The following is a 25466-nucleotide window of genomic DNA, read 5'->3' as shown; positions in this document are numbered from 1 at the left end:
ACAAAATAAAGAACGACGTGTTTCAGCCGACACACGAGTCTCAGCTGTTCCTGATGTTTCCAGACTTCACCACTGATGATGTTTATACTTTACACGCAAACTGATGCCAGATCTGTTCCTAAAGGTAAACATCAGGTGTCCGTGTGGTGCAGGGCCGTATGAGACCTTTACAGGGGCGGGGGGCTCTGACCTCCCCCCTGTCCAGACTCTCACAGACCACGGTGGATCCAGTTCTGCAGGGAGGGAGTCAAACCAAACACAAACCAACGTGTGGCGCTCGTGTTGACTCTGGTGCGGCGCCACACGCTGGTCCAAGAACAGGAAACATGTGGGATCCAAGTCTGCTCACAAACGTCCTCCATTTTGTTTTAACAGTGTCCGACTACATCCGTTTAAAAAAGACACAATAAAAGAATCGACGTCGTTCGATCTGACGACAAAACATATGTTCAAAAAAATAGAATCTGTGACGCCGTGGTTCACTGACAGGACGTCTCACACACACACATGCCTTTATGTGACAGCGTGCTCGTCTGCGCGTGCACGTCACCGCAGAGACAGTCGACGCTGCGTGACCCAAACAGGAGCAGTGGAGCAGTGTGGTCCTGCTGTAACGGTGCAGACAGTCTCACGTCACAGAGCTCCCCTGGAAACCCTCTGGGGCTGCGTCAGGCTCCTCCCACGTCACCTCACAGAGGACACCTGGCGTCCGGAGTCCGTCCTGTCACAGCCCGGGTGGACTCCAGAGCGTGTGCGGGGCTCCGGGCTCGGACTCATCTCCTGTAGTGGCTGGGTGCGTCTGCGAACATGTACTTCAGTCTATACGCTTCAGCCAGGAGCAGACCCACCTCCTCGTTCCCCCAGTGGATTGTGGGAAGGTTCTGCAGCAGCATGAGGAGCCCCTGAAGAGACAAGACACACAAGTTTACTGCAGAGACAGACACAGACACACACACACACACACACACACACACACACACACACACACACACACACACACACACACACACACACACACACACACACACACACACACACACACACACACACACACACACACACACACACACACACACACACACACACACACACACACACACACACACACACACACACACACACACACACACACACACACACACACACACACACAAACACACAGGTTTGTCTGTGAGCGGGTGGAGGCAGAGACGCCGTATTCTCCGGACTTTAAGTCGCTCCTGCTGAAAAACGCACATGAAGAAGAAGAAACGTGCAGAAGCTGCGTTTTTTGCGTCTGCGCTCTGACAGAGAGGCGGGTGCGTGGCATGAAGCAGTAACGCCACAGAGCTCCTCCCACCTGGGCGTGGAGAGGTGGCGTCCCCGTTGACTCTCTCTCCCTGCAGCTCGTTGTTCGAGCGCCCGTCTGTGAACGTGTTCCTCTGCTGTGGCTTTCAGACGTCAGCTGTTTGTGTTTTCTTCAGTGCAGTTAGAGCAGAGGTGTCAAACTCCAGCTCACAGGGGCCCGAGTTTAACAACTGGGACAAAGTTTGGTCCCAAACTCAGTATTTGTTGCATGTTCCTCTCCAGATGTGTGACGTTGACTCTTTCCAGTGCAGCTCCTTGTTCTTGTCGTGGTGTTGTGTGTGTGTGTGTGTGTGTGTGTGTGTGTGTGTGTGTGTGTGTGTGTGTGTGTGTGTGTGTCTGTGAGTGTGTGTGTGTGTGTGTGTGTGTGTGTGTCGTGGTGTTTCTTCTGTTTGATTCTTTGGTGTGTGTGTGTGTGTGTGTGTGTGTGTGTGTGTGTGTGTGTGTGTGTGTGTGTGTGTGTGTGTGTGTGTCTGTGAGTGTGTGTGTGTGTGTGTGTGTGTGTCGTGGTGTTTCTTCTGTTTGATTCTTTGGTGTGTGTGTGTGTGAGTGTGTGTGTGTGTGTGTGTGTCGTGGTGTTTCTTCTGTTTGATTCTTTGGTGTGTGTGTGTGTGTGTGTGTGTGTGTGTGTGTGTGTGTGTGTGTGTGTGTGTGTCTGTGAGTGTGTGTGTGTGTGTGTGTGTGTGTGTGTCGTGGTGTTTCTTCTGTTTGATTCTTTGGTGTGTGTGTGTGTGAGTGTGTGTGTGTGTGTGTGTGTCGTGGTGTTTCTTCTGTTTGATTCTTTGGTGTGTGTGTGTGTGTGTGTGTGTGTGTGTGTGTGTGTCTGTGAGTGTGTGTGTGTGTGTGTGTGTGTGTGTCGTGGTGTTTCTTCTGTTTGATTCTTTGGTGTGTGTGTGTGTGTGTGTGTGTGTGTGTGTGTGTGTGTGTGTGTGTGTCGTGGTGGTGTGTGTGTGTGTGTGTGTGTGTGTGTGTGTGTGTGTGTGTGTGTCGTGGTGTTTCTTCTGTTTGATTCTTTGGTCACAGCCACGGTGACAAACAGCTCTTTACCTTCACACACAGATCATCTGCTGAAAGCTCCTGTCCTCCATCTTTGTTTGGGTCGTTTTTGGGGAGGGGTGGATTCAGTGCGTCTGCAGAGACTGGCAGCATGGATGCTCATGTGTGTGAACGTGTGTGTGCTTTAGACTCACGGGCCAGCTCTCACAGAACCTGGATATGATCTTAGGGCCAAATATAATCACACAGCGGGCCAGATTAGGCCCACGGGCCGGAGTTTGACACCACTGATGTTAGAGAATCCTCACAAGTTTCTCTCACTCCAAACTTTCTCTCTGCTGCTCCGTCACCGTTTCATCTTCTGAAGTTCAGGAGGAACTTTAATAAATGAGTTTAAGTCTCAGGAGCAGCAGAACCAGGGAACAGAGCGACCTGTAGTCCGGAGAACACGGTACCTGCCCTTCCTGTCTCTCTGTGTTGTCAGGGTAAAGTCAGCATCTGTTGGTGATGTGCGGGGGACTACAGAGGCGACGGAGCGGTACCTGAAAGTCGACCATGGAGAGGATTTCTTTGCGCCACTCGATGAGGAAAGCGGAGCAGACGTACAGGTGGAAGTGGGAGAAGCCTTCTGCTTCAGCCTGAAGGAGACAAGAACACACAATCAACACGTGCACCCGCACAAGTGTGACATCATCAGTCCTCCTGTGCGTGGACGGTGTGTCTGCGGTGCACACGCGGCCTGACCTGGTACGTGTCCCAGAGGCGGATGGTGCAGCGCAGAGGCAGCTCCCTCATCAGCAGATTGTTCATCCAGCGGAAGGCAAACTGCAGGTACTCCACCTCATACCTCTTAAAGTGATTGTGAATGTTCTCTGGACACACACACACACACACACACACACACACACACACACACACACACACACACACACACACACACACACACACACACACACACACACACACACACACACACACACACACACACACACACACACACACACACACACACACACACACACACACACACACACACACACACACACACACACACACACACACACACACACACACACACACACACACACACAGAGACACACACACACACAGATGTTAAAGCTGTGGGTCCCGTTCACACGTGTACGTTGATGCAGCGTGCAGCGTAGAGAGAGGAGTGCACTCACCGTCGATCCTGCTCACCAGCTCCTCTAACGCTTTCACCTTGTTCTGGATTCCCGGCTGAGCGAACGTGTAGTTGTCCTGAAATCAGACAAATTTACAGTTCTGAACAAGAGTTTACTGAGATTTCATCGCTGCATTGGCTCCATTTGAAGTTCTTTTACTCGTTTTTAAACGTCTCAACGGTCTCAGGGTTTCTTATTTATCTGCTTTAACCCGATGGACCCTCGCGGACCCTGAGCTGCTCCGGTTCCGGACTTTTAACCACAAGTAAGAACTCAATTGATGATGACGTATAGGCAGCAAGAAGCATTCTCCGAGGCCCAGGTAGTGTGAGTACAAACGGGCCTGGAGGGGGGGACAAGGACCCTAAAGCACGGGGCACGGGACGCACGCACAGTGGGAGGGCGCCCTGAGTGTGTGTGTGTGTGTGTGTGTGTATATTTGTGGGGTGGGAGGTCTGGGTTTTACTGGTGTTCCTTAGTTGTTCATGTTTTGTTTTGCTTTTATTCTCTGAGGTTCTTTGTGCCTCTGTAAAACATGAGCGTTGCTCCATTAGTACAGTTGTTGGATTGTTGCGTGTTTGCGTGAGCGGACCTGAATCCCATCCAGCAGCTTGCTCATGCACCAGAAGCTGTCGGCCTCGATGTTTCTCTGTGTGTCCAGAGGCAACGCTGCCACCTCAAAGTTCTCCACGTCCTCTGCTGGAACAAGAAATGACACTGAATGAAACAGAAACACACACCGCTCTTAACAGGGCTCCTGTGACGCTGCCTCCGACTGTGGCTGACGTGCCAACGACGAGGACTGCGCCCTAAAAGTCCACCGGTCGAGTCACCGGGCGAGAAGAATCAGGGTTCACTCTCTCTCTAAACGTGTGTTAAAGTGTCCTCTAGGAGCATAAACGTGTGTTAAAGTGTCCTCTAGGAGCATAAACGTGTGTTAAAGTGTCCTCTAGGAGCATAAACGTGTGTTAAAGTGTCCTCTAGGAGCATAAACGTGTGTTAAAGTGTCCTCTAGGAGCATAAACGTGTGTTAAAGTGTCCTCTAGGAGCATAAACGTGTGATAAAGTGTCCTCTAGGAGCATAAACGTGTGTTAAAGTGTCCTCTAGGAGCATAAACGTGTGATAAAGTGTCCTCTAGGAGCATAAACGTGTGTTAAAGTGTCCTCTAGGAGCATAAACGTGTGCTAAAGTGTCCTCCAGGAGCATAAACGTGTGCTAAAGTGTCCTCTAGGAGCATAAACGTGTGTTAAAGTGTCCTCTAGGAGCATAAACGTGTGCTAAAGGTTCCTCTAGGAGCATAAACGTGTGCTAAAGTGTCCTCTAGGAGCCTAAACGTGTGCTAAAGTGTCCTCTAGGAGCCTAAATGTATGCTAAATTGTCCTCTAGGAGCATAAACGTGTGCTAAAGTGTCCTTTAGGAGCATAAACGTGTGTTAAAGTGTCCTCTAGGAGCATAAACGTGTTAAAGTGTCCTCTAGGAGCATAAACGTGTGTTAAAGTGTCCTCTAGGAGCATAAACGTGTGCTAAAGTGTCCTCTAGGAGCATAAACGTGTGTTAAAGTGTCCTCTAGGAGCATAAACGTGTGCTAAAGTGTCCTCTAGGAGCATAAACGTGTGCTAAAGTGTCCTCTAGGAGCATAAACGTGTGTTAAAGTGTCCTCTAGGAGCTAGAACGTGGTATAAAGTGTCCTCTAGGATCATAAACGTGTGTTAAAGTGTCCTCTAGGAGCATAAACGTGTGTTAAAGTGTCCTCTAGGAGCATAAACGTGTGTTAAAGTGTCCTCTAGGAGCACAAACGTGTGTTAAAGTGTAGGAGCATAAACGTGTGTTAAAGTGTCCTCTAGGAGCATAAACGTGTGTTAAAGTGTCCTCTAGGAGCATAAACGTGTGTTAAAGTGTCCTCTAGGAGCATAAACGTGTGTTAAAGTGTCCTCTAGGAGCATAAACGTGTGCTAAAGTGTCCTCTAGGAGCATAAGCGTGTGTTAAAGTGTTCTCTAGGAGCATAAACGTGTGCTAAAGTGTTCTCTAGGAGCATAAACGTGTGTTAAAGTGTCCTCTAGGAGCATAAACGTGTGTTAAAGTGTCCTCTAGGAGACTAAACGTGTGTTAAAGTGTCCTCTAGGAGACTAAACGTGTGTTAAAGTGTCCCCTAGGAGCATAAACGTGTGTTAAAGTGTCCTCTAGGAGCATAAACGTGTGTTAAAGTGTCCTCTAGGAGCATAAACGTGTGCTAAAGTGTCCTCTAGGAGCATAAACGTGTGCTAAAGTGTCCTCTAGGAGCATAAACGTGTGCTAAAGTGTCCTCTAGGAGCATAAACGTGTGCTAAAGTGTCCTCTAGGAGCATAAACGTGTGTTAAAGTGTCCTCTAGGAGCATAAACGTGTGCTAAAGTGTCCTCTAGGAGCATAAACGTGTGCTAAAGTGTCCTCTAGGAGCATAAACGTGTGCTAAAGTGTCCTCTAGGAGCATAAACGTGTGCTAAAGTGTCCTCTAGGAGCATAAACGTGTGCTAAAGTGTCCTCTAGGAACCTAAATGTGTGCTAAAGTGTCCTCTAGGAGCATAAACGTGTGTTAAAGTGTCCTCTAGGAGCATAAACATGTGCTAAAGTGTCCTCTAGGAGCATAAACGTGTGCTAAAGTGTCCTCTAGGAACCTAAACGTGTGCTAAAGTGTCCTCTAGGAGCATAAACGTGTGTTAAAGTGTCCTCTAGGAGCATAAACATGTGCTAAAGTGTCCTCTAGGAGCATAAACGTGTGCTAAAGTGTCCTCTAGGAGCATAAACGTGTGCTAAAGTTTCCTCTAGGACGTGACTTACTGACGAACTCGGAGAGGAAGACGACGAAGAAGGGTGTGACCAGGTCGTTGATGCCCTGCACGTAGCCGCTGGCCGGGTGACGAATGGCCCAGATGAAGAGAATACGCTCAAACACCTGAGGAAGCAACAGCATTCATGTTTATACCACATTTACAGTGTTTAGTGTTTAAAACTCAGTCAGTTCTGACCTTTAAAGTGTAAAACACTAAATCACAGACTTCACATTAGCACCGACTAACAACAACAAAGCAGCAGCAGCCTAGTTAGAGAAAATGAATATAGTGATAAACTCACTGTGTGATGCGTGAGATATTCTGTATCTGACCTCACACCCTTTCAAAATGAGATTTCCGGGTCCAAACCAAACAGAACCAAGGTCCAAACATGTGAACGATCAGGATCAGGATCAGCTCTGTGCTCAGTTAGACGGAGGTCAAAGGTCAATGATGATGTTTGTAAAAACTCTGTCAAACAACGGGAACACAGGGCTCCGACAGGAAGTCTTATTTTGAAAGGGTGTTAAGTAGCGTCTGAACTGCCCCCTCTTAGGTGGCTTTGGTCTTAGTCGACTAAGGTTTCTTTAATGTTTTTAGTCGTTCACAAACCGTCCCCGACACTCATGAAGCGCTCGTTATCAAGCAGCTGAAGCTCGACTCAGGTTTAAAAATGACTCGACTCAGGTGTGTTAGACTCAGGTGTGTTAGACTCAGGTGTGTGTCAGACTCAGGTGTGTTAGACTCAGGTGTGTGACAGACTCAGGTGTGTGACAGACTCAGGTGTGACAGACTCAGGTGTGTGTCAGACTCAGGTGTGTGTCAGACTCAGGTGTGTGTCAGACTCAGGTGTGTGTCAGACTCAGGTGTGTTAGACTCAGGTGTGTGACAGACTCAGGTGTGTGACAGACTCAGGTGTGTGACAGACTCAGGTGTGTGACAGACTCAGGTGTGTGACAGACTCAGGGGTGTGACAGACTCAGGTGTGTGTCAGACTCAGGTGTGTGTCAGACTCAGGTGTGTGACAGACTCAGGTGTGACAGACTCAGGTGTGTGTCAGACTCAGGTGTGACGGACTCAGGTGTGTGTCAGACTCAGGTGTGTGTCAGACTCAGGTGTGTGTCAGACTCAGGTGTGTGTCAGACTCAGGTGTGTGTCAGACTCAGGTGTGTGTCAGACTCAGGTGTGTGACAGACTCAGGTGTGTGTCAGACTCAGGTGTGTGACAGACTCAGGTGTGTGTCAGACTCAGGTGTGACAGACTCAGGTGTGACAGACTCAGGTGTGACAGACTCAGGTGTGTGTCAGACTCAGGTGTGTGTCAGACTCAGGTGTGTGTCAGACTCAGGTGTGACAGACTCAGGTGTGTCAGACTCAGGTGTGACAGACTCAGGTGTGTTAGACTCAGGTGTGTGTTAGACTCAGGTGTGTGTCAGACTCAGGTGTGTGTCAGACTCAGGTGTGTGTCAGACTCAGGTGTGTGTCAGACTCAGGTGTGTGTCAGACTCAGTGTGTCAGACTCAGGTGTGTCAGACTCAGGTGTGTCAGACTCAGGTGTGTGTCAGACTCAGGTGTGTCAGACTCAGGTGTGTCAGACTCAGGTGTGTCAGACTCAGGTGTGTTAGACTCAGGTGTGTGTCAGACTCAGGTGTGTCAGACTCAGGTGTGTGTCAGACTCAGGTGTGTGATGGACTCAGGTGTGTCAGACTCAGGTGTGTGTCAGACTCAGGTGTGTCTCAGACTCAGGTGTGTCAGACTCAGGTGTGTCAGACTCAGGTGTGTTAGACTCAGGTGTGTGTCAGACTCAGGTGTGTGACAGACTCAGGTGTGTGTCAGACTCAGGTGTTACAGACTCAGGTGTGACAGACTCAGGTGTGACAGACTCAGGTGTGACAGACTCAGGTGTGTTAGACTCAGGTGTGTGTCAGACTCAGGTGTTACAGACTCAGGTGTGACAGACTCAGGTGTGTGACAGACTCAGGTGTGTGTCAGACTCAGGTGTGACAGACTCAGATGTGACAGACTCAGGTGTGACAGACTCAGGTGTGACAGAGCAGGTGTGACAGAGCAGGTGTGACAGAGCAGGAGAAACCTTCCCTTGGTCTAAATGAATGCTGACTCATTTAACCAACATGCTGCATTCATGAGTTATTATCGAGCCTTTAAACAAGCTGTGATTTCTCTGTTTTGTGATTTCTCTGCTGTGCATCAGCGCACACTTACCTCCTGTACGACGGGCTGCTGGAACAAGGGGATCAGAGGGTTGGTTCTTGGAATATCGATGTGGATCTGACAGGAGGAGACGGGATTCAGGCGTTACTCAGGATAATCTAATCCTGACGAGGCGTCTCAGTCTCACGGCTTTAACTTTAACTGTGCGTTCACACCAGACGCTCGATCGCTTTTGGACCTTTCGCATCATTCGCACTTGACCCCCTGGTGCCCACACACCGCTACAATCAGCTTCCATCCATGTTGGTCTGAATGTAAAAAATAGTACCTGACGCTTCGGACGTGACGCTGGGCTTCAGACGTGACGTGACGCTTCAGACGTGACGCGCCGCTTCAAACGTGACGCGCCGCTTCAGACGTGACGCTTCAGACGTGACGTGACGCTTCAGACGTGACGTGACGCTTCAGACGTGACGTGACGCTTCAGACGTGACGCGCCGCTTCAGACGTGACGCGCCGCTTCAGACGTGACGCGCCGCTTCAGACGTGACGCACCGCTTCAGACGTGACGCCTCAGACGTGACGCACCGCTTCAGACGTGACGCTTCAGACGTGACGCACCGCTTCAGGCGTGACGCTTAAGGCGTGACGCTTCAGACGTGACGCACCGCTTCAGACGTGACGCTTCAGACGTGACGCACCGCTTCAGACGTGACGCCTCAGACGTGACGCACCGCTTCAGGCGTGACGCTTCAGGCGTGACGCACCGCTTCAGGCGTGACGCTTAAGGCGTGACGCTTCAGACGTGACGCACCGCTTCAGACGTGACGCACCGCTTTAGACGTGACGCACCGCTTCAGACGTGACGCTTCAGACGTGACGCTTCAGACGTGACGCACCGCTTTAGACGTGACGCACCGCTTCAGACGTGACGCTTCAGATGCCCCAGATGCTTTATTCGCGCCGCAATTTGTTGATTGTTAATTGTTGTTAGTTTGCGTCATTGGTGTCTGGTGTGAACGCAGCTCAACTGTAGCGTTACCTGTCTGTATGTGTCTTTGTAGTGCTCGTCTGTTCTGGAGTGGTAATACTGCTCTATGAAGCCAAAGTACTCCTCTCGTTTCCTTTTTAGCACCAGCTCTCTGCGCTCCTTGTTGGCCGGCAGGTATCCCTGTCAGAGGAGAGGAGAGAACATACAGAAGAGCATAAAACACTGCAGAACATGTGCTAATACACTGCACAACATGTGCTAAAACACTGCTGCAGAACATGTGCTAACACACTGCAAAACATGTGCTAAAACGCTGCAGAACATGAGCTAACACACATCAGAACGTGTGCTAACACACTGCAGAACATGTGCTAACACACTGCTGAACATGTGCTAACACACTGCAGAACATGTGCTAACACACTGCAGAACATGTGCTAACACACTGCAGAACATGTGCTAAAACACTGCAGAACATGTGCTAACACACTGCAGAACATGTGCTAACACACTGCAGAACATGTGCTAACACACTGCAGAACATGTGCTAACACACATCAGAACATGTGCTAACACACTGCAGAACATGTGCTAACACACTGCAGAACATGTGCTAACACACATCAGAACGTGTGCTAACACACATCAGAACGTGTGCTAACACACTGCAGAACGTTTGCTAACACACTGCAGAACGTTTGCTAACACACTGCAGAACGTGTGCTAAAGGCCCGGAGACTTACAGAGAGGAGTCTCCATGTGATCGGCCTCACTTCTCTTGGAATGCCCGACCAGCTGTGCTTCCGGAGTCCCTCTGCGACACAAACACAAACACACGTTATCAGCGATCTACAGAAACCACAGCAGAGCTGAACACACACACAGAGGCAGGCAGCGTACTCTGGGCTGGAGTGTTACAGTATGTTTACGCACAAATGTGTCTGTTCACATTAGTCTTTAACGTGTTTACGGAAGAGAACATGGCAACAGCAACTGGGACTTTAGCACTTTACGGGTTAATACTAAAAACAGACGTGTGGCAGCAAAAACTTCCCTTTCCCTCCACTGGCCGCCTGCTTCACTCCTGTCCTCCATCTTTGTTGTGATCCCGTCCTCCATCTTTGTTGTGATCCCGTCCTCCATCTTTGTTGTGATCCCGTCCTCCATCTTTGTTGTGATCCCGTCCTCCATCTTTGTTGTGATCCCGTCCTCCATCTTTGTTGTGATCCCGTCCTCCATCTTTGTTTTGATTCCGTCCTCCATCTTTGTTTTGATTCCGTCCTCCATCTTTGTTTTGATTCCGTCCTCCATCTTTGTTTTGATTCCGTCCTCCATCTTTGTTTTGATTCCGTCCTCCATCTTTGTTTTGATCCCGTCCTCCATCTTTGTTTTGATCCCGTCCTCCATCTTTGTTTGATTCCGTCCTCCATCTTCGTTTTGATTCCGTCCTCCATCTTTGTTTTGATTCCGTCCTCCATCTTTGTTTTGATTCCGTCCTCCATCTTTGTTTTGATTCCGTCCTCCATCTTTGTTTTGATCCCGTCCTCCATCTTTGTTTTGATCCCGTCCTCCATCTTTGTTTGGGTTCCGTCCTCCATCTTTGTTTGATTCCGTCCTCCATCTTTGTTTTGATTCTGTCCTCCATCTTTGTTTGGATTCCGTCCTCCATCTTTGTTTGGATTCCGTCCTCCATCTTTGTTTGATCCTGTCCTCCATCTTTGTTTGATTCCGTCCTCCATCTTTGTTTGATCCTGTCCTTCATCTTTGTTTTGATTCTGTCCTCCATCTTTGTTTGACTCTGTCCTCCATCTTTGTTTGATTCCGTCCTCCATCTTTGTTTTGATTCTGTCCTCCATCTTTGTTTTGATCCAGTCCTCCATCTTTGTTTGGATTCTGTCCTCCATCTTTGTTTTGATTCTGTGCTCCATCTTTGTTTTGATTCTGTCCTCCATCTTTGTTTGACTCTGTCCTCCATCTTTGTTTTGATTCTGTCCTCCATCTTTGTTTGATTCTGTCCTCCATCTTTGTTTGATTCTGTCCTCCATCTTTGTTTGGATCCCGTCCTCCATCTTTGTTTTGATTCTGTCCTCCATCTTTGTTTGGATTCTGTCCTCCATCTTTGTTTGGATTCTGTCCTCCATCTTTGTTTGGATTCTGTCCTCCATCTTTGTTTTGATTCCGTCCTCCATCTTTGTTTGATTCCGTCCTCCATCTTTGTTTGATTCTGTCCTCCATCTTTGTTTTGATTCTGTCCTCCATCTTTGTTTGATTCTGTCCTCCATCTTTGTTTTGATCCTGTCCTCCATCTTTGTTTGGATTCTGTCCTCCATCTTTGTTTTGATTCTGTCCTCCATCTTTGTTTGGATTCTGTCCTCCATCTTTGTTTGATCCTGTCCTCCATCTTTGTTTTGATTCTGTCCTCCATCTTTGTTTTGATTCTGTCCTCCATCTTTGTTTGATTCTGTCCTCCATCTTTGTTTTGATTCTGTCCTCCATCTTTGTTTTGATTCTGTCCTCCATCTTTGTTTGATTCTGTCCTCCATCTTTGTTTGATTCTGTCCTCCATCTTTGTTTTGATTCTGTCCTCCATCTTTGTTTGGATTCTGTCCTCCATCTTTGTTTTGATTCTGTCCTCCATCTTTGTTTGATTCTGTCCTCCATCTTTGTTTGATTCTGTCCTCCATCTTTGTTTTGATTCTGTCCTCCATCTTTGTTTGGATTCTGTCCTCCATCTTTGTTTGGAGTTAGCTGTTATTAATTAGACGTAATTAACGCTTTAAAGTCCCAGCCCTAGCCCTCTTTAGTTTGACTTTGTATGTAAATATATATAAGAAGAAAACATGGACGTGTGAACGGACTCTAAAGGGACGGAGCAGCAAACTGCAACTGGAACCATGAAAACACGTTAGAAAGAGGAACTCAAGGACAGGATGTGTGTGTGTGTGTGTGTGTGTGTGTGTGTGTGTGTGTGTGTGTGTGTGTGTGTGTGTGTGTGTGTGTGTTGCTCTCCTACCCAGGTCCGTGTTGGGACTCGCCAGCAGCTGCTTGAACTTGTCCAGTCGGCTCTTCTCGCGCACCGTCATGGGCGGCGCCCCGGACGCGTTCTGGTCCGACATGCGAGCCACCAGCGGGATGATGGGACGCACAGGGAGCGACTGCTGCTTCTGCAGCGTGGAGCGAACTGTGCAGGGACACACACACACACACACACACACGCAGGGATGGGAACGTTACTGTGGAGCAGTCAGGAGTTACAGTTACTGCCACAGTTAGTAACTGAGTTACTGCAAAACAAAAGGAACTCGTTACCAGGGAAGCAGCTGTTTGAGATACTGTTAAATAAAAACGTTGCTGTGTCAAAGAATGGTGATTGTAAAGGTACTTTAATATTTATTGCACATGAACAGACATTGAGAGCTTTATCCTGCACTTCAAGTTTGATCTTTGTGACAAAAGTAAACAATATAAAGTGTGTTTGAGTCTATGGAGAATTAAATCAAACTCTCACACACAGAGACGAACAGTCTGGACGACACAGACTCAGACTGAACTTCAAGTTTTTCCTTCACGAAAAAATGTCAACAGTTAGAAAACAAAGATTCAACTACAGCTCCAAGACATTCATCTACACATCCTCACCTATCTATCCCCTATCTATGTGTGTGTATGTGTGTGTGTGTGTGTGTGTGTGTCTGACTAGGCTGGGAAGCATGTGTGTTATCAGTGACTGTATGGACCTGGAGGATCATAATAACAAGAATAAAAACACGTTCATGTGTCAGACCCCAGGAAGAACAGAGGCAGCGTCTGATAAACTAAACGTCGTCCCCGTCACACGCTGAAGGCCTGATCCCACTGTCCCCCGTCTGCAGACGAGTTTTCATCATTGTCACCAGGACTCAGCTGCTCTGACATCGCCCACTTACCTGAGGACGTGCTGAGGTGGGCGTCACTCTGAGACTTCACCACCTTCCCGTTGACGCGCTCGCACTCTGCATCCTCCTCCTGCAGCTGCGGAGCCTCCGTCCTGGGAGGGGCCGGTCCATGTGACGCCCCAGTTTCTGCGTCTGTGTCACCGGTCTGATGCTGCTGCTGCTGTGAGCACATCAGAACATCTCTGTTTATTTCACATCAGCTCTGCTCCCGTCACTGCTGACGCCGTCATTAAGCTCCACGCTGCTTCTTTTGCTCCACTGGGACTTCAAGTGGACAATAAATGTAAAACAGACTCAGACTCGGCTCAGGGCCCCCGTCCCACTGTGCCTCCGTACCGTGCCCCGTGCTTTAGGGTCCTTGTCCCCCCCTCCAGGCCCGTTTGTACTCACACTACCTGGGCCTCGGAGAATGCTTCTTGCTGCCTATACGTCATCACGCCGTAACACGTCACACGCATTGATGACGTCATGGCGATGCGTGGCTTTGTTTCCAGATCTTTCCGTAGACCTCGGAGTTTTTGTGCGTCTTGTCGACTGTTTTTGAATCTTTTCATCGACCAAATCTGCAGTAAACACTCCACCTCCGCATCACACCAACGTGAACCTTTCACCGCCATTGTTTGAAATGTCCGCGCATGGTCCCTCCTTCTTTTTTCTACGTCCCAACAGGCGCACAGGAAATGACCTCAGAACCGCCGTAGGCCTCGTGCTCGTACACGTGCGCACGCTCGTGCTCGTACACGTGCAAACGTGCTTTACTAAAGCTCACCTCTCCCAAACGGGCCGTGGACGGCAAGCGTGCCGCTCCTAGACGTGGTACGGTTGCACTCACACTGGTCAAAGGAACCAGACTTTAGCCGTGACACGTGCTGGGGCACGGGACGGAGGCACAGTGGGAGGGCGCCCTTAAATGATAATGCCAATAAACAAATAATACACTTATTAATACAGTGTTTGTGTGTTGCCCCGTTATATTTCCTGAACCTTCTCCTGACTCAGACTCGTGGAGACGCGCTTTAAAACTCTTTCTTTATGACTCGACGGACGGTTCGATGCCTCGGCACAGAAGGAAACGGCTCAGGAACATGGAGGACGTCTGGTAGATACCTGGTTCTGCGTGGACGCAGAGTGGAGACCTGAGGGGAGGGATGAGGTCGGGGCGGGAGTCCCCAGGAAGTCCTCGTCCTCCTCCTCGTCGATGTCCCAGGCGTCGTTGGTGCTGCGGGCGAACTCGTGGAAGCTGGACGCCTTCTTAGACTTGAGGTTGTTAAACTTGGGCTTGGTGTCTTTGGGGTACCTGCAGGGGGACGGAGGGAGACGTCAAACACACCGGAGGAGAGGAAAGGGGACAGAGAAGTGAGGAACGTGCCGGTGTCAGTCATGGTGGTGTGAATAAACACAGAAATATAAACAAATAATAACAAAACTAAACTCTAAATCCAATAAAAAGGGAAATAAACTGAAAGTCTGTGAATCTGCTGCATGCAAAACACGCACGCTCCAAGCACGGGACGAACGGAACAACGTGCAGCAACACAAGGAACAAAAGTGAAATGCGTCCATGATGGAGACGTGACGTCATGCAGCCCCGCTGGGTTCAGCACTTACGTGCGCCGCAGTCGTGGGTCGAGAGGCGGATGCTGCGCACCGTAGACCGGCTGAACGCTGCAGAGGAGGACACGTGAGAGGCTGTCACCTCGACCGACTGACAGACAGACAGACAGACAGACAGACAGACAGACAGACAGACAGACAGACAGACAGACAGACAGACAGACAGACAGACAGACAGACAGACAGACAGACAGACAGACAGACAGACAGACAGACAGACAGACAGACAGACAGACAGACAGACGCACGAACGCAAAGCAGCAATGGGCTCCTTCCACTGTAATGGACTTTACTATGAGAGGAGCTGGTACAGGGGCCAGTAGGTAAGTAGGGACTCTTGTCATGTGTGTGTGTGTGTGTGTGTGTGTGTGTGTGTGTGTGTGTGTGTGTGTGTGTGTGTGTGTGTGTGTGTGTGTGTGTGTGTGTGTGTGTGTGTGTGTGTGTGTGTGTGTGTGTGTGTGTGTGTGTGTGTGTGTGTGTAGGGACTCTTCCCATGCTGCTGCAGAGGTTTGCTGTTATTTTCAGCAGCATTAGTGATTAAAAAAGACCTTTGATATCTTAACTTATTATGTTATATGTTATTTAATTACAGAGTTGTTCGCTGTGACGACGTCTGACAGAGGTTAAAGCAGACGCTCTGATGCAGTACGCAACAAAAAGGCATTTAACTTGCTGCTTTAAGCTAATCCGTGTTAGCCGCGGCAGGCTGTTAGCATCTCTCCGGAAAACCTCCGTCAATCGTTCACACACTAAAGAAACTGTCTCATTGGATGATTTAACGCTGGAATTTCACTTAAAGACCTGTTTTTGGGGGATTCCTGAGTTAGTTCTTAAGTCTGTGACGGGTCTGATTAACGCGGCGAGGGGTGGAAACTTAGTGGAGCGTTCTGTGCAGTACAGCGTCAGTGAATTCAGCCTCACACCGACAGATGCCGGCTCAGTTCCTCCGTCTGTTGAATGACCCGGTGTGTGCCGAGCAGAGCCAGGGAACAGCGTGCACAGCCCCCGTGCACAGCCCCCGTGCTCCTGCACCCTGTGGAGGGCAGCATGTTCAACTCTCTGGACACAGGCAAGAGTCCCAGGACGGGATCTGGGCCAGACCCTCAGTGTTCTGCAGCCTCCTCAACATTCAAGGAGCATAAACCTTTGTTAAAGTGTCCTCTAGGAGCATAAACGTGTGCTAAAGTGTCCTCTAGGAGCATAAACGTGTGCTTAAGTGTCCTCTAGGAGCATAAACGTGTGTTAAAGTGTCCTCTAGGAGCATAAACGTGTGTTAAAGTGTCCTCTAGGAGCATAAACGTGTGTTAAAGTGTCCTCTAGGAGCATAAACGTGTGCTTAAGTGTCCTCTAGGAGCATAAACGTGTGCTAAAGTGTCCTCTAGGAGCATAAACGTGTGTTAAAGTGTCCTCTAGGAGCCTCAACGTGTGTTAAAGTGTCCTCTAGGAGCATAAACGTGTGCTAAAGTGTCCTCTAGGAGCATAAACGTGTGTTAAAGTGTCCTCTAGGAGCATAAACGTGTGTTAAAGTGTCCTCTAGGAGCATAAACGTGTGCTTAAGTGTCCTCTAGGAACATAAACGTGTGTTAAAGTGTCCTCTAGGAGCATAAACGTGTGCTAAAGTGTCCTCTAGGAGCATAAACGTGTGCTAAAGTGTCCTCTAGGAGCATAAACGTGTGTTAAAGTGTCCTCTAGGAGCATAAACGTGTGTTAAAGTGTCCTCTAGGAGCATAAACGTGTGTTAAAGTGTCCTCTAGGAGCATAAACGTGTGTTAAAGTGTTCTCTAGGAGCATAAACGTGTGTTAAAGTGTCCTCTAGGAGCATAAACGTGTGTTAGTGTCCTCTAGGAGCATAAACGTGGGTTAAAGTGTCCTCTAGGAGCATAAACGTGTGTTAAAATGTCCTCTAGGAGCATAAACGTGTGTTAAAGTGTCCTCTAGGAGCATAAACGTGTGTTAAAGTGTCCTCTAGGAGCATAAACGTGTGTTAAAGTGTCCTCTAGGAGCATAAACGTGTGTTAAAGTGTTCTCTAGGAGCATAAACGTGTGTTAAAGTGTCCTCTAGGAGCATAAACGTGTGTTAGTGTCCTCTAGGAGCATAAACGTGTGTTAAAGTGTCCTCTAGGAGCATAAACGTGTGTTAAAATGTCCTCTAGGAGCATAAACGTGTGTTAAAGTGTCCTCTAGGAGCATAAACGTGTGTTAAAGTGTCCTCTAGGAGCATAAACGTGTGTTAAAGTGTCCTCTAGGAGCATAAACGTGTGTTAAAATGTCCTCTAGGAGCATAAACGTGTGTTAAAGTGTCCTCTAGGAGCATAAACGTGTGTTAAAGTGTCCTCTAGGAGCATAAACGTGTGTTAAAGTGTCCTCTAGGAGCATAAACGTGTGTTAAAGTGTCCTCTAGGAGCATAAACGTGTGCTTAAGTGTCCTCTAGGAGCATAAACGTGTGCTAAAGTGTCCTCTAGGAGCATAAACGTGTGTTAAAGTGTCCTCTAGGAGCATAAACGTGTGTTAAAGTGTCCTCTAGGAGCATAAACGTGTGCTTAAGTGTCCTCTAGGAACATAAACGTGTGTTAAAGTGTCCTCTAGGAGCATAAACGTGTGCTAAAGTGTCCTCTAGGAGCATAAACGTGTGCTAAAGTGTCCTCTAGGAGCATAAACGTGTGTTAAAGTGTCCTCTAGGAGCATAAACGTGTGTTAAAGTGTCCTCTAGGAGCATAAACGTGTGTTAAAGTGTCCTCTAGGAGCATAAACGTGTGTTAAAGTGTTCTCTAGGAGCATAAACGTGTGTTAAAGTGTCCTCTAGGAGCATAAACGTGTGTTAGTGTCCTCTAGGAGCATAAACGTGTGTTAAAGTGTCCTCTAGGAGCATAAACGTGTGTTAAAATGTCCTCTAGGAGCATAAACGTGTGTTAAAGTGTCCTCTAGGAGCATAAACGTGTGTTAAAGTGTCCTCTAGGAGCATAAACGTGTGTTAAAGTGTCCTCTAGGAGCATAAACGTGTGTTAAAGTGTTCTCTAGGAGCATAAACGTGTGTTAAAGTGTCCTCTAGGAGCATAAACGTGTGTTAGTGTCCTCTAGGAGCATAAACGTGTGTTAAAGTGTCCTCTAGGAGCATAAACGTGTGTTAAAATGTCCTCTAGGAGCATAAACGTGTGTTAAAGTGTCCTCTAGGAGCATAAACGTGTGTTAAAGTGTCCTCTAGGAGCATAAACGTGTGTTAAAGTGTCCTCTAGGAGCATAAACGTGTGTTAAAATGTCCTCTAGGAGCATAAACGTGTGTTAAAGTGTCCTCTAGGAGCATAAACTTGTGCTAAAGTGTCCTCTAGGAGCATAAACGTGTGCTAAAGTGTCCTCTAGGAGCATAAACGTGTGTTAAAGTGTCCTCTAGGAGCATAAACGTGTGCTATAGTGTCCTCTAGGAGCATAAACGTGTGTTAAAGTGTCCTCTAGGAGCATAAACGTGTGTTAAAGTGTCCTCTAGGAGCATAAACGTGTGTTAAAGTGTCCTCTAGGAGCATAAACGTGTGCTAAAGTGTCCTCTAGGAGCATAAACGTTTGCTAGTGTCCTCTAGGAGCATAAACGTGTGCTAAAGTGTCCTCTAGGAGCATAAACGTGTGTTAAAGTGTCCTCTAGGAGCATAAACGTGTGTTAAAGTGTCCTCTATGAGCATAAACGTGTGCTAAAGTGTCCTCTAGGAGCATAAACGTGTGTTAAAGTGTCCTCTAGGAGCATAAACGTGTGTTAAAGTGTCCTCTAGGAGCATAAACGTGTGTTAAAGTGTCCTCTAGGAGCATAAACATGTGTTAAAGTGTCCTCTAGGAGCATAAACGTGTGTTAAAGTGTCCTCTAGGAGCATAAACGTGTGTTAAAGTGTCCTCTAGGAGACTAAACGTCTGCAGACACACTGAATCCACCTCTCCCCAAAAACGACCCAAACAAAGATGGAGGACAGGAGCTTCCAGGTGTGTGTGAGAGCAGGTTATTGAGTGCACAGTGAGTGAGTCGGTGCTTCATCCTGACTTGTGTGTGTGTGTGTGTGTGTGTGTGTGTGTGTGTGTGTGTGTGTGTGTGTGTGTGTGTGTGTGTGTGTGTGTGTGTGTGTGTGTGTGTGTGATGAGCATGCAGCAGCAGATCTTCCTGTAAATAAGGGGCGTGTCAGAGTGAGCCGTCTGTTTATCAGCCTCACACTTGTTTTATCAGCAGCGGCTCGAGGACACGCAGGAGGACCAGCTGCAGCTTTCCTGTTCCCACACGTGTTTGGGCTCCGAGCCGTCCACACACACACTCTGAGACACATGTGTGTGTGTGTGTTACGGACAGAAACACACACTCTGAGAATCATGTGTGTGTGTGTGTTACAGACAGAAACACACACTCAGAGACACATGAGTGTGTGTTACAGACAGACACACACACACACTGAGACACATGAGTGTGTGTGTGTTACAGACAGAAACACACACTCAGAGACACACGAGTGTGTGTTACAGACAGAAACACATGAGTGTGTGTGTTACAGACAGAAACACATGTGTGTGTGTGTTACAGACAGAAACACACACACACTCTGAGACACATGAGTGTGTGTTACAGACAGAAACACATGAGTGTGTGTGTTACAGACAGACACACACACTCTGAGACACGTGTGTGTGTGTGTTACAGACAGAAACACATGAGTGTGTGTTACAGACAGAAACACACACTCAGAGACACATGAGTGTGTGTTACAGACAGAAACACACACTCTGAGACACGAGTGTGTGTTACAGACAGACACACATGAGTGTGTGTGTTACAGACAGACACACATGAGTGTGTGTGTTACAGACAGACACACATGAGTGTGTGTGTTACAGACAGAAACACATGAGTGTGTGTGTTACAGACAGAAACACATGTGTGTGTGTGTTACAGACAGAAACACACACTCTGAGACACGAGTGTGTGTTACAGACAGAAACACATGTGTGTGTGTGTTACAGATAGAAACACATGAGTGTGTGTGTTACAGACAGAAACACATGTGTGTGTGTGTTACAGACAGAAACACATGAGTGTGTGTGTTACAGACAGAAACACACACTCTGAGACACGTGTGTGTGTGTGTTACAGACAGAAACACATGAGTGTGTGTGTTACAGACAGAAACACACACTCTGAGACACATCAGTGTGTGTGTTACAGACAGACACACACACTCTGAGACACATGAGTGTGTGTGTTACACCCCCCCCTGAGCGCTCAGCCTCCTCAGGGTTAAGGACACAGGTAGAAACACATGAGCAGGACTGAAACATTATGAGGTCTGATGAGCCGTGTGCAGGGGGCGGAGCCTACCGGCCCCATTATGACCCATCACCACGCAGCTCTACGGCGCTCTGGCCTCGTTAAAGAACAAGGATCCGTCTCATCGCTCAGATTCAGGAGAGAGAGGAAGAAAGTGTCTCTAAGTGTCGCTGAGATAAACTACGCTCTGGGTAATCAAGTCACCGATCTCATAACAACAACCGCAGAAAGAGGAAGTGCTTCATTTAATGTCTTCCCCCATGACTCATCAACAAAACCCACTGAGACATTAGAAGATCAGAAACCAGGAGCCTAAACGTGTGTTAAAGTGTCCTCTAGGAGCATAAACGTGTGCTAAAGTGTCCTCTAGGAGCATAAACGTGTGCTAAAGTGTCCTCTAGGAGCCTAAACATGTGCTAAAGTGTCCTCTAGGAGCATAAACGTGTGCTAAAGTGTCCTCTAGGAGCCTAAACATGTGCTAAAGTGTCCTCTAGGAGCATAAACGTGTGCCAAAGTGTCCTCTAGGAGCCTAAACATGTGCTAAAGTGTCCTCTAGGAGCATAAACGTGTGCTAAAGTGTCCTCTAGGAGCATAAACGTGTGCTAAAGTGTCCTCTAGGAGCCTAAACATGTGCTAAAGTGTCCTCTAGGAGCATAAACGTGTGCTAAAGTGTAGGAGCATAAACGTGTGTTAAAGTGTCCTCTAGGAGCCTAAACATGTGCTAAAGTGTCCTCTAGGAGCATAAACGTGTGTTAAAGTGTCCTCTAGGAGCATAAACGTGTGTTAAAGTGTCCTCTAGGAGCATAAACGTGTGTTAAAGTGTCCTCTAGGAGGATAAACGTGTGTTAAAGTGTCCTCTAGGAGCATAAATGTGTGTTAAAGTGTCCTCTAGGAGCATAAACGTGTGTTAAAGTGTCCTCTAGGAGCCTAAACATGTGCTAAAGTGTCCTCTAGGAGCATAAACGTGTGCTAAAGTGTCCTCTAGGAGCATAAACGTGTGTTAAAGTGTCCTCTAGGAGCATAAACGTGTGTTAAAGTGTCCTCTAGGAGTCTAAACGTGTGTTAAAGTGTCGTCTAGGAGCATAAACGTGTGTTAAAGTGTCCTCTAGGAGCATAAATGTGTGTTAAAGTGTCCTCTAGGAGCATAAACGTGTGTTAAAGTGTCCTCTAGGAGCCTAAACATGTGCTAAAGTGTCCTCTAGGAGCATAAACGTGTATTAAAGTGTCCTCTAGGAGCATAAACGTGTGTTAAAGTGTCCTCTAGGAGCATAAACGTGTGTTAAAGTGTCCTCTAGGAGGATAAACGTGTGTTAAAGTGTCCTCTAGGAGCATAAATGTGTGTTAAAGTGTCCTCTAGGAGCATAAACGTGTGTTAAAGTGTCCTCTAGGAGCCTAAACATGTGCTAAAGTGTCCTCTAGGAGCATAAACGTGTGCTAAAGTGTCCTCTAGGAGCATAAACGTGTGTTAAAGTGTCCTCTAGGAGCATAAACGTGTGTTAAAGTGTCCTCTAGGAGTCTAAACGTGTGTTAAAGTGTCGTCTAGGAGCATAAACGTGTGTTAAAGTGTCCTCTAGGAGCATAAATGTGTGTTAAAGTGTCCTCTAGGAGCATAAACGTGTGTTAAAGTGTCCTCTAGGAGCACAAACGTGTGTTTAAGTGTCCTCTAGGAGCATAAACGTGTGTTAAAGTGTCCTCTAGGAGTCTAAACCTGTGTTTAAGTGTCCTCTAGGAGCATAAACGTGTGTTAAAGTGTCCTCTAGGAGCATAAACGTGTGTTAAAGTGTCCTCTAGGAGCATAAACGTGTGTTAAAGTGTCCTCTAGGAGCATAAACGTGTGCTAAAGTGTCCTCTAGGAACATAAACGTGTATTAAAATGTCCTCTAGGAGCATAAACGTGTTCTAAAGTGTCCTCTAGGAGCACAAACGTGTGTTAAAGTGTCCTCTAGGAGCACAAACGTGTGTTAAAGTGTCCTCTAGGAACATAAACGTGTATTAAAGTGTCCTCTAGGAGCATAAACGTGTATGAAAGTGTCCTCTAGGAGCATAGACGTGTATTAAAGTGTCCTCTAGGAGCATAAACGTGTGTTAAAGTGTCCTCTAGGAGCATAAACGTGTGTTAAAGTGTCTTCTAGGAGCATAGACGTGTGTTAAAGTGTCCTCTAGGAGCATAAACGTGTATTAAAGTGTCCTCTAGGAGCATAAACATATATTAAAGTGTCCTCTAGGAGCATAAACATGTATTAAAGTGTCCTCTAGGAGCATAAACGTGTATTAAAGTGTCCTCTAGGAGCATAAACATGTATTAAAGTGTCCTCTAGGAGCATAAACGTGTATTAAAGTGTCCTCTAGGAGCATAAACGTGTGTTAAAGTGTCCTCTAGGAGCATAAATGTGTATTAAAGTGTCCTCTAGGAGCATAAACGTGTATTAAAGTGTCCTCTAGGAGCATAAACGTGTGTTAAAGTGTCCTCTAGGAGCATAAACGTGTATTAAAGTGTCCTCTAGGAGCATAAACGTGTGTTTAAGTGTCCTCTAGGAGCATAAACATGTATTAAAGTGTCCTCTAGGAGCATAAACATGTATTAAAGTGTCCTCTAGGAGCATAAACATGTATTAAAGTGTCCTCTCTTCAGTGGTGGGGGCTTGTGCCCTTCTTTGGCCCCTGCCCTGTAAAAGCGTGTGCACGCCCCTGGTCGGTAAATTAGGCCCTTAATGATCCGTTCGCGGTAAAAACCGCCTCAGAAACCGGAAGTATGTAACTGAACCGTGACTCATCTAAACACAGACTCAGGGTCCGAGCTGCTCCTGAGAACAGGTGCAACATCTGGAAGCTTCCTTCTCCCACAGCAGATTATTAAGATATGAAATATGATATTAAATGTTTCTGTGTTTGTGTTTTAAACCTTATTAAACAGAGTAAACACACACAGCGTCGTGCTGCTGCTCTCAGTCACGGCACGGACGGTTTCACACCCACCTTCCGGGAACCTTCGCGTTTCTCCTCCAAAAATGAACCGTGCTGTCGGTGGCCATGGTCGGAGCCCCCGGCCCCCTCACACCGGCACGGACACCGGGCCCGGGCACCGGCTCACCGCGGGAAACAGCCCGCCGGTTCGGCTCGGTGTCAGTCGGTTCCTGGGGTCCTGCTCCTCATGAGTGACGCGGTAAAGACGGTGGAGACTCGGCTTTACGCGGTGATGGTGACTGAGAAACTGCCCTGGGAGCCGCCATCTTGGAGCACACCGACCGACGCGCGTGATTGGCTGCTGAGTGGAACAGGTGCAGTGACATCAGCCAATAGGAGGCGACGGTTGGGGGTGACGGTGAGGATGCTGATGGAGTCAAACATGAGGTTCGTGTTCAGACTCTAGAGTTGGTTTGTTCTGAGGGGGTGAAGCCGCCATGTTTGAGTCCTGTTTCTGATGGAAAGGTGTGCTAAAGTGTCCTCTAGGAGCCTAAACGTGTGTTAAAGTGTCCTCTAGGAGCATAAACGTGTGTTAAAGTGTCCTCTAGGAGCATAAACGTGTGCTAAAGTGTCCTCTAGGAGCATAAACGTGTGTTAAAGTGTCCTCTAGGAGCATAAACGTGTGCTAAAGTGTCCTCTAGGAGCCTAAACGTGTGCTAAAGTGTCCTCTAGGAGCATAAACGTGTGCTAAAGTGTCCTCTAGGAGCATAAACGTGTGTTAAAGTGTCCTCTAGGAGCATAAACGTGTGCTAAAGTGTCCTCTAGGAGCATAAACGTGTGTTAAAGTGTCCTCTAGGAACATAAACGTGTGTTAAAGTGTCCTCTAGGAGCATAAACGTGTGTTAAAGTGTCCTCTAGGAGCATAAACGTGTGCTAAAGTGTCCTCTAGGAGCCTAAACGTGTGCTAAAGTGTCCTCTAGGAGCATAAACGTGTGTTAAAGTGTCCTCTAGGAGCATAAACGTGTGTTAAAGTGTCCTCTAGGAGCATAAACGTGTGCTAAAGTGTCCTCTAGGAGCATAAACGTGTGTTAAAGTGTCCTCTAGGAACATAAACGTGTGTTAAAGTGTCCTCTAGGAGCATAAACGTGTGTTAAAGTGTCCTCTAGGAGCATAAACGTGTGTTAAAGTGTCCTCTAGGAGCATAAACGTGTGCTAAAGTGTCCTCTAGGAGACTAAACGTGTGTTAAAGTGTTCTCTAGGAGCATAAACGTGTGCTAAAGTGTCCTCTAGGAGCATAAACGTGTGTTAAAGTGTCCTCTAGGAGCATAAACGTGTGTTAAAGTGTTCTCTAGGAGCATAAACGTGTGCTAAAGTGTCCTCTAGGAGGCTAAACGTGTGTTAAAGTGTCCTCTAGGAGCATAAACGTGTGCTAAAGTGTCCTCTAGGAGACTAAACGTGTGTTAAAGTGTCCTCTAGGAGGCTAAACGTGTGTTAAAGTGTCCTCTAGGAGCCTAAACGTGTGTTAAAGTGTCCTCTAGGAGCCTAAACGTGTGTTAAAGTGTCCTCTAGGAGCATAAACGTGTGTTAAAGTGTCCTCTAGGAGCATAAACGTGTGTTAAAGTGTCCTCTAGGAGCCTAAACGTGTGTTAAAGTGTCCTCTAGGAGCATAAACGTGTGTTAAAGTGTCCTCTAGGAGCATAAACGTGTGTTAAAGTGTCCTCTAGGAGCCTAAACGTGTGTTAAAGTGTCCTCTAGGAGCCTAAACGTGTGTTAAAGTGTCCTCTAGGAGACTAAACGTGTGTTAAAGTGTCCTCTAGGAGCATAAACGTGTGTTAAAGTGTCCTCTAGGAGCATAAACGTGTGTTAAAGTGTCCTCTAGGAGACTAAACATGTGTTAAAGTGTCCTCTAGGAGCATAAACGTGTGTTAAAGTGTCCTCTAGGAGCATAAATGTGTGCTAAAGTGTCCTCTAGGAGCATAAACGTGTGTTAAAGTGTCCTCTAGGAGCATAAACGTGTGCTAAAGTGTCCTCTAGGAGCATAAACGTGTGTTAAAGTGTCCTCTAGGAGCATAAACGTGTGTTAAAGTGTCCTCTAGGAGCATAAACGTGTGTTAAAGTGTCCTCTAGGAGCATAAACGTGTGCTAAAGTGTCCTCTAGGAGCATAACCGTGTGTTAAAGTGTCCTCTAGGAGCATAAATGTGTGTTAAAGTGTCCTCTAGGTGCA

At 47.5% G+C, this 25466-nt stretch overlaps 1 protein-coding gene across 1 annotated transcript; it reads right to left on the bottom strand.

Moving 5' to 3' along the window:
* Positions 1 to 600: 600 nt before the first annotated feature.
* Positions 601 to 23502, bottom strand: tbc1d22b (TBC1 domain family, member 22B). The gene is made up of 14 exons (XM_083920946.1): positions 23314 to 23502; positions 15041 to 15097; positions 14540 to 14729; positions 13424 to 13592; positions 12511 to 12678; positions 10241 to 10311; positions 9549 to 9677; positions 8558 to 8623; positions 6343 to 6457; positions 4117 to 4223; positions 3525 to 3600; positions 3085 to 3212; positions 2883 to 2978; positions 601 to 902 (listed from the first exon to the last, which is right to left on the bottom strand). Exons 1-14 carry the CDS (start codon positions 23367 to 23369, stop codon positions 774 to 776), a joined length of 1557 nt encoding a protein of 518 aa, XP_083777072.1. The 5' UTR covers positions 23370 to 23502; the 3' UTR covers positions 601 to 773.
* Between the last annotated feature and the right edge of the window lie 1964 nt (positions 23503 to 25466).

The sequence above is a fragment of the Echiichthys vipera genome, assembly GCF_963691815.1.
Source record: "Echiichthys vipera genome assembly, chromosome: 9".
Lineage (NCBI taxonomy): Eukaryota > Metazoa > Chordata > Actinopteri > Perciformes > Trachinidae > Echiichthys > Echiichthys vipera.
This window is presented reverse-complemented; position numbering and strand designations above follow the sequence as displayed.

Excerpts from the sequence above, each read along its gene's own strand:
- tbc1d22b (XM_083920946.1), bottom strand. The coding sequence starts at position 23,369 with ATGGCCACCGACAGCACGGTTCATTTTTGGAGGAGAAACGCGAAGGTT. Across the intron at positions 14,730-15,040 it reads GACCCACGACTGCGGCGCAC|GTACCCCAAAGACACCAAGC; the intron begins GTAAGTGCTGAA and ends GTCCCCCTGCAG. Across the intron at positions 12,679-13,423 it reads CCACCTCAGCACGTCCTCAG|TTCGCTCCACGCTGCAGAAG; the intron begins GTAAGTGGGCGA and ends GTCCCTGCACAG.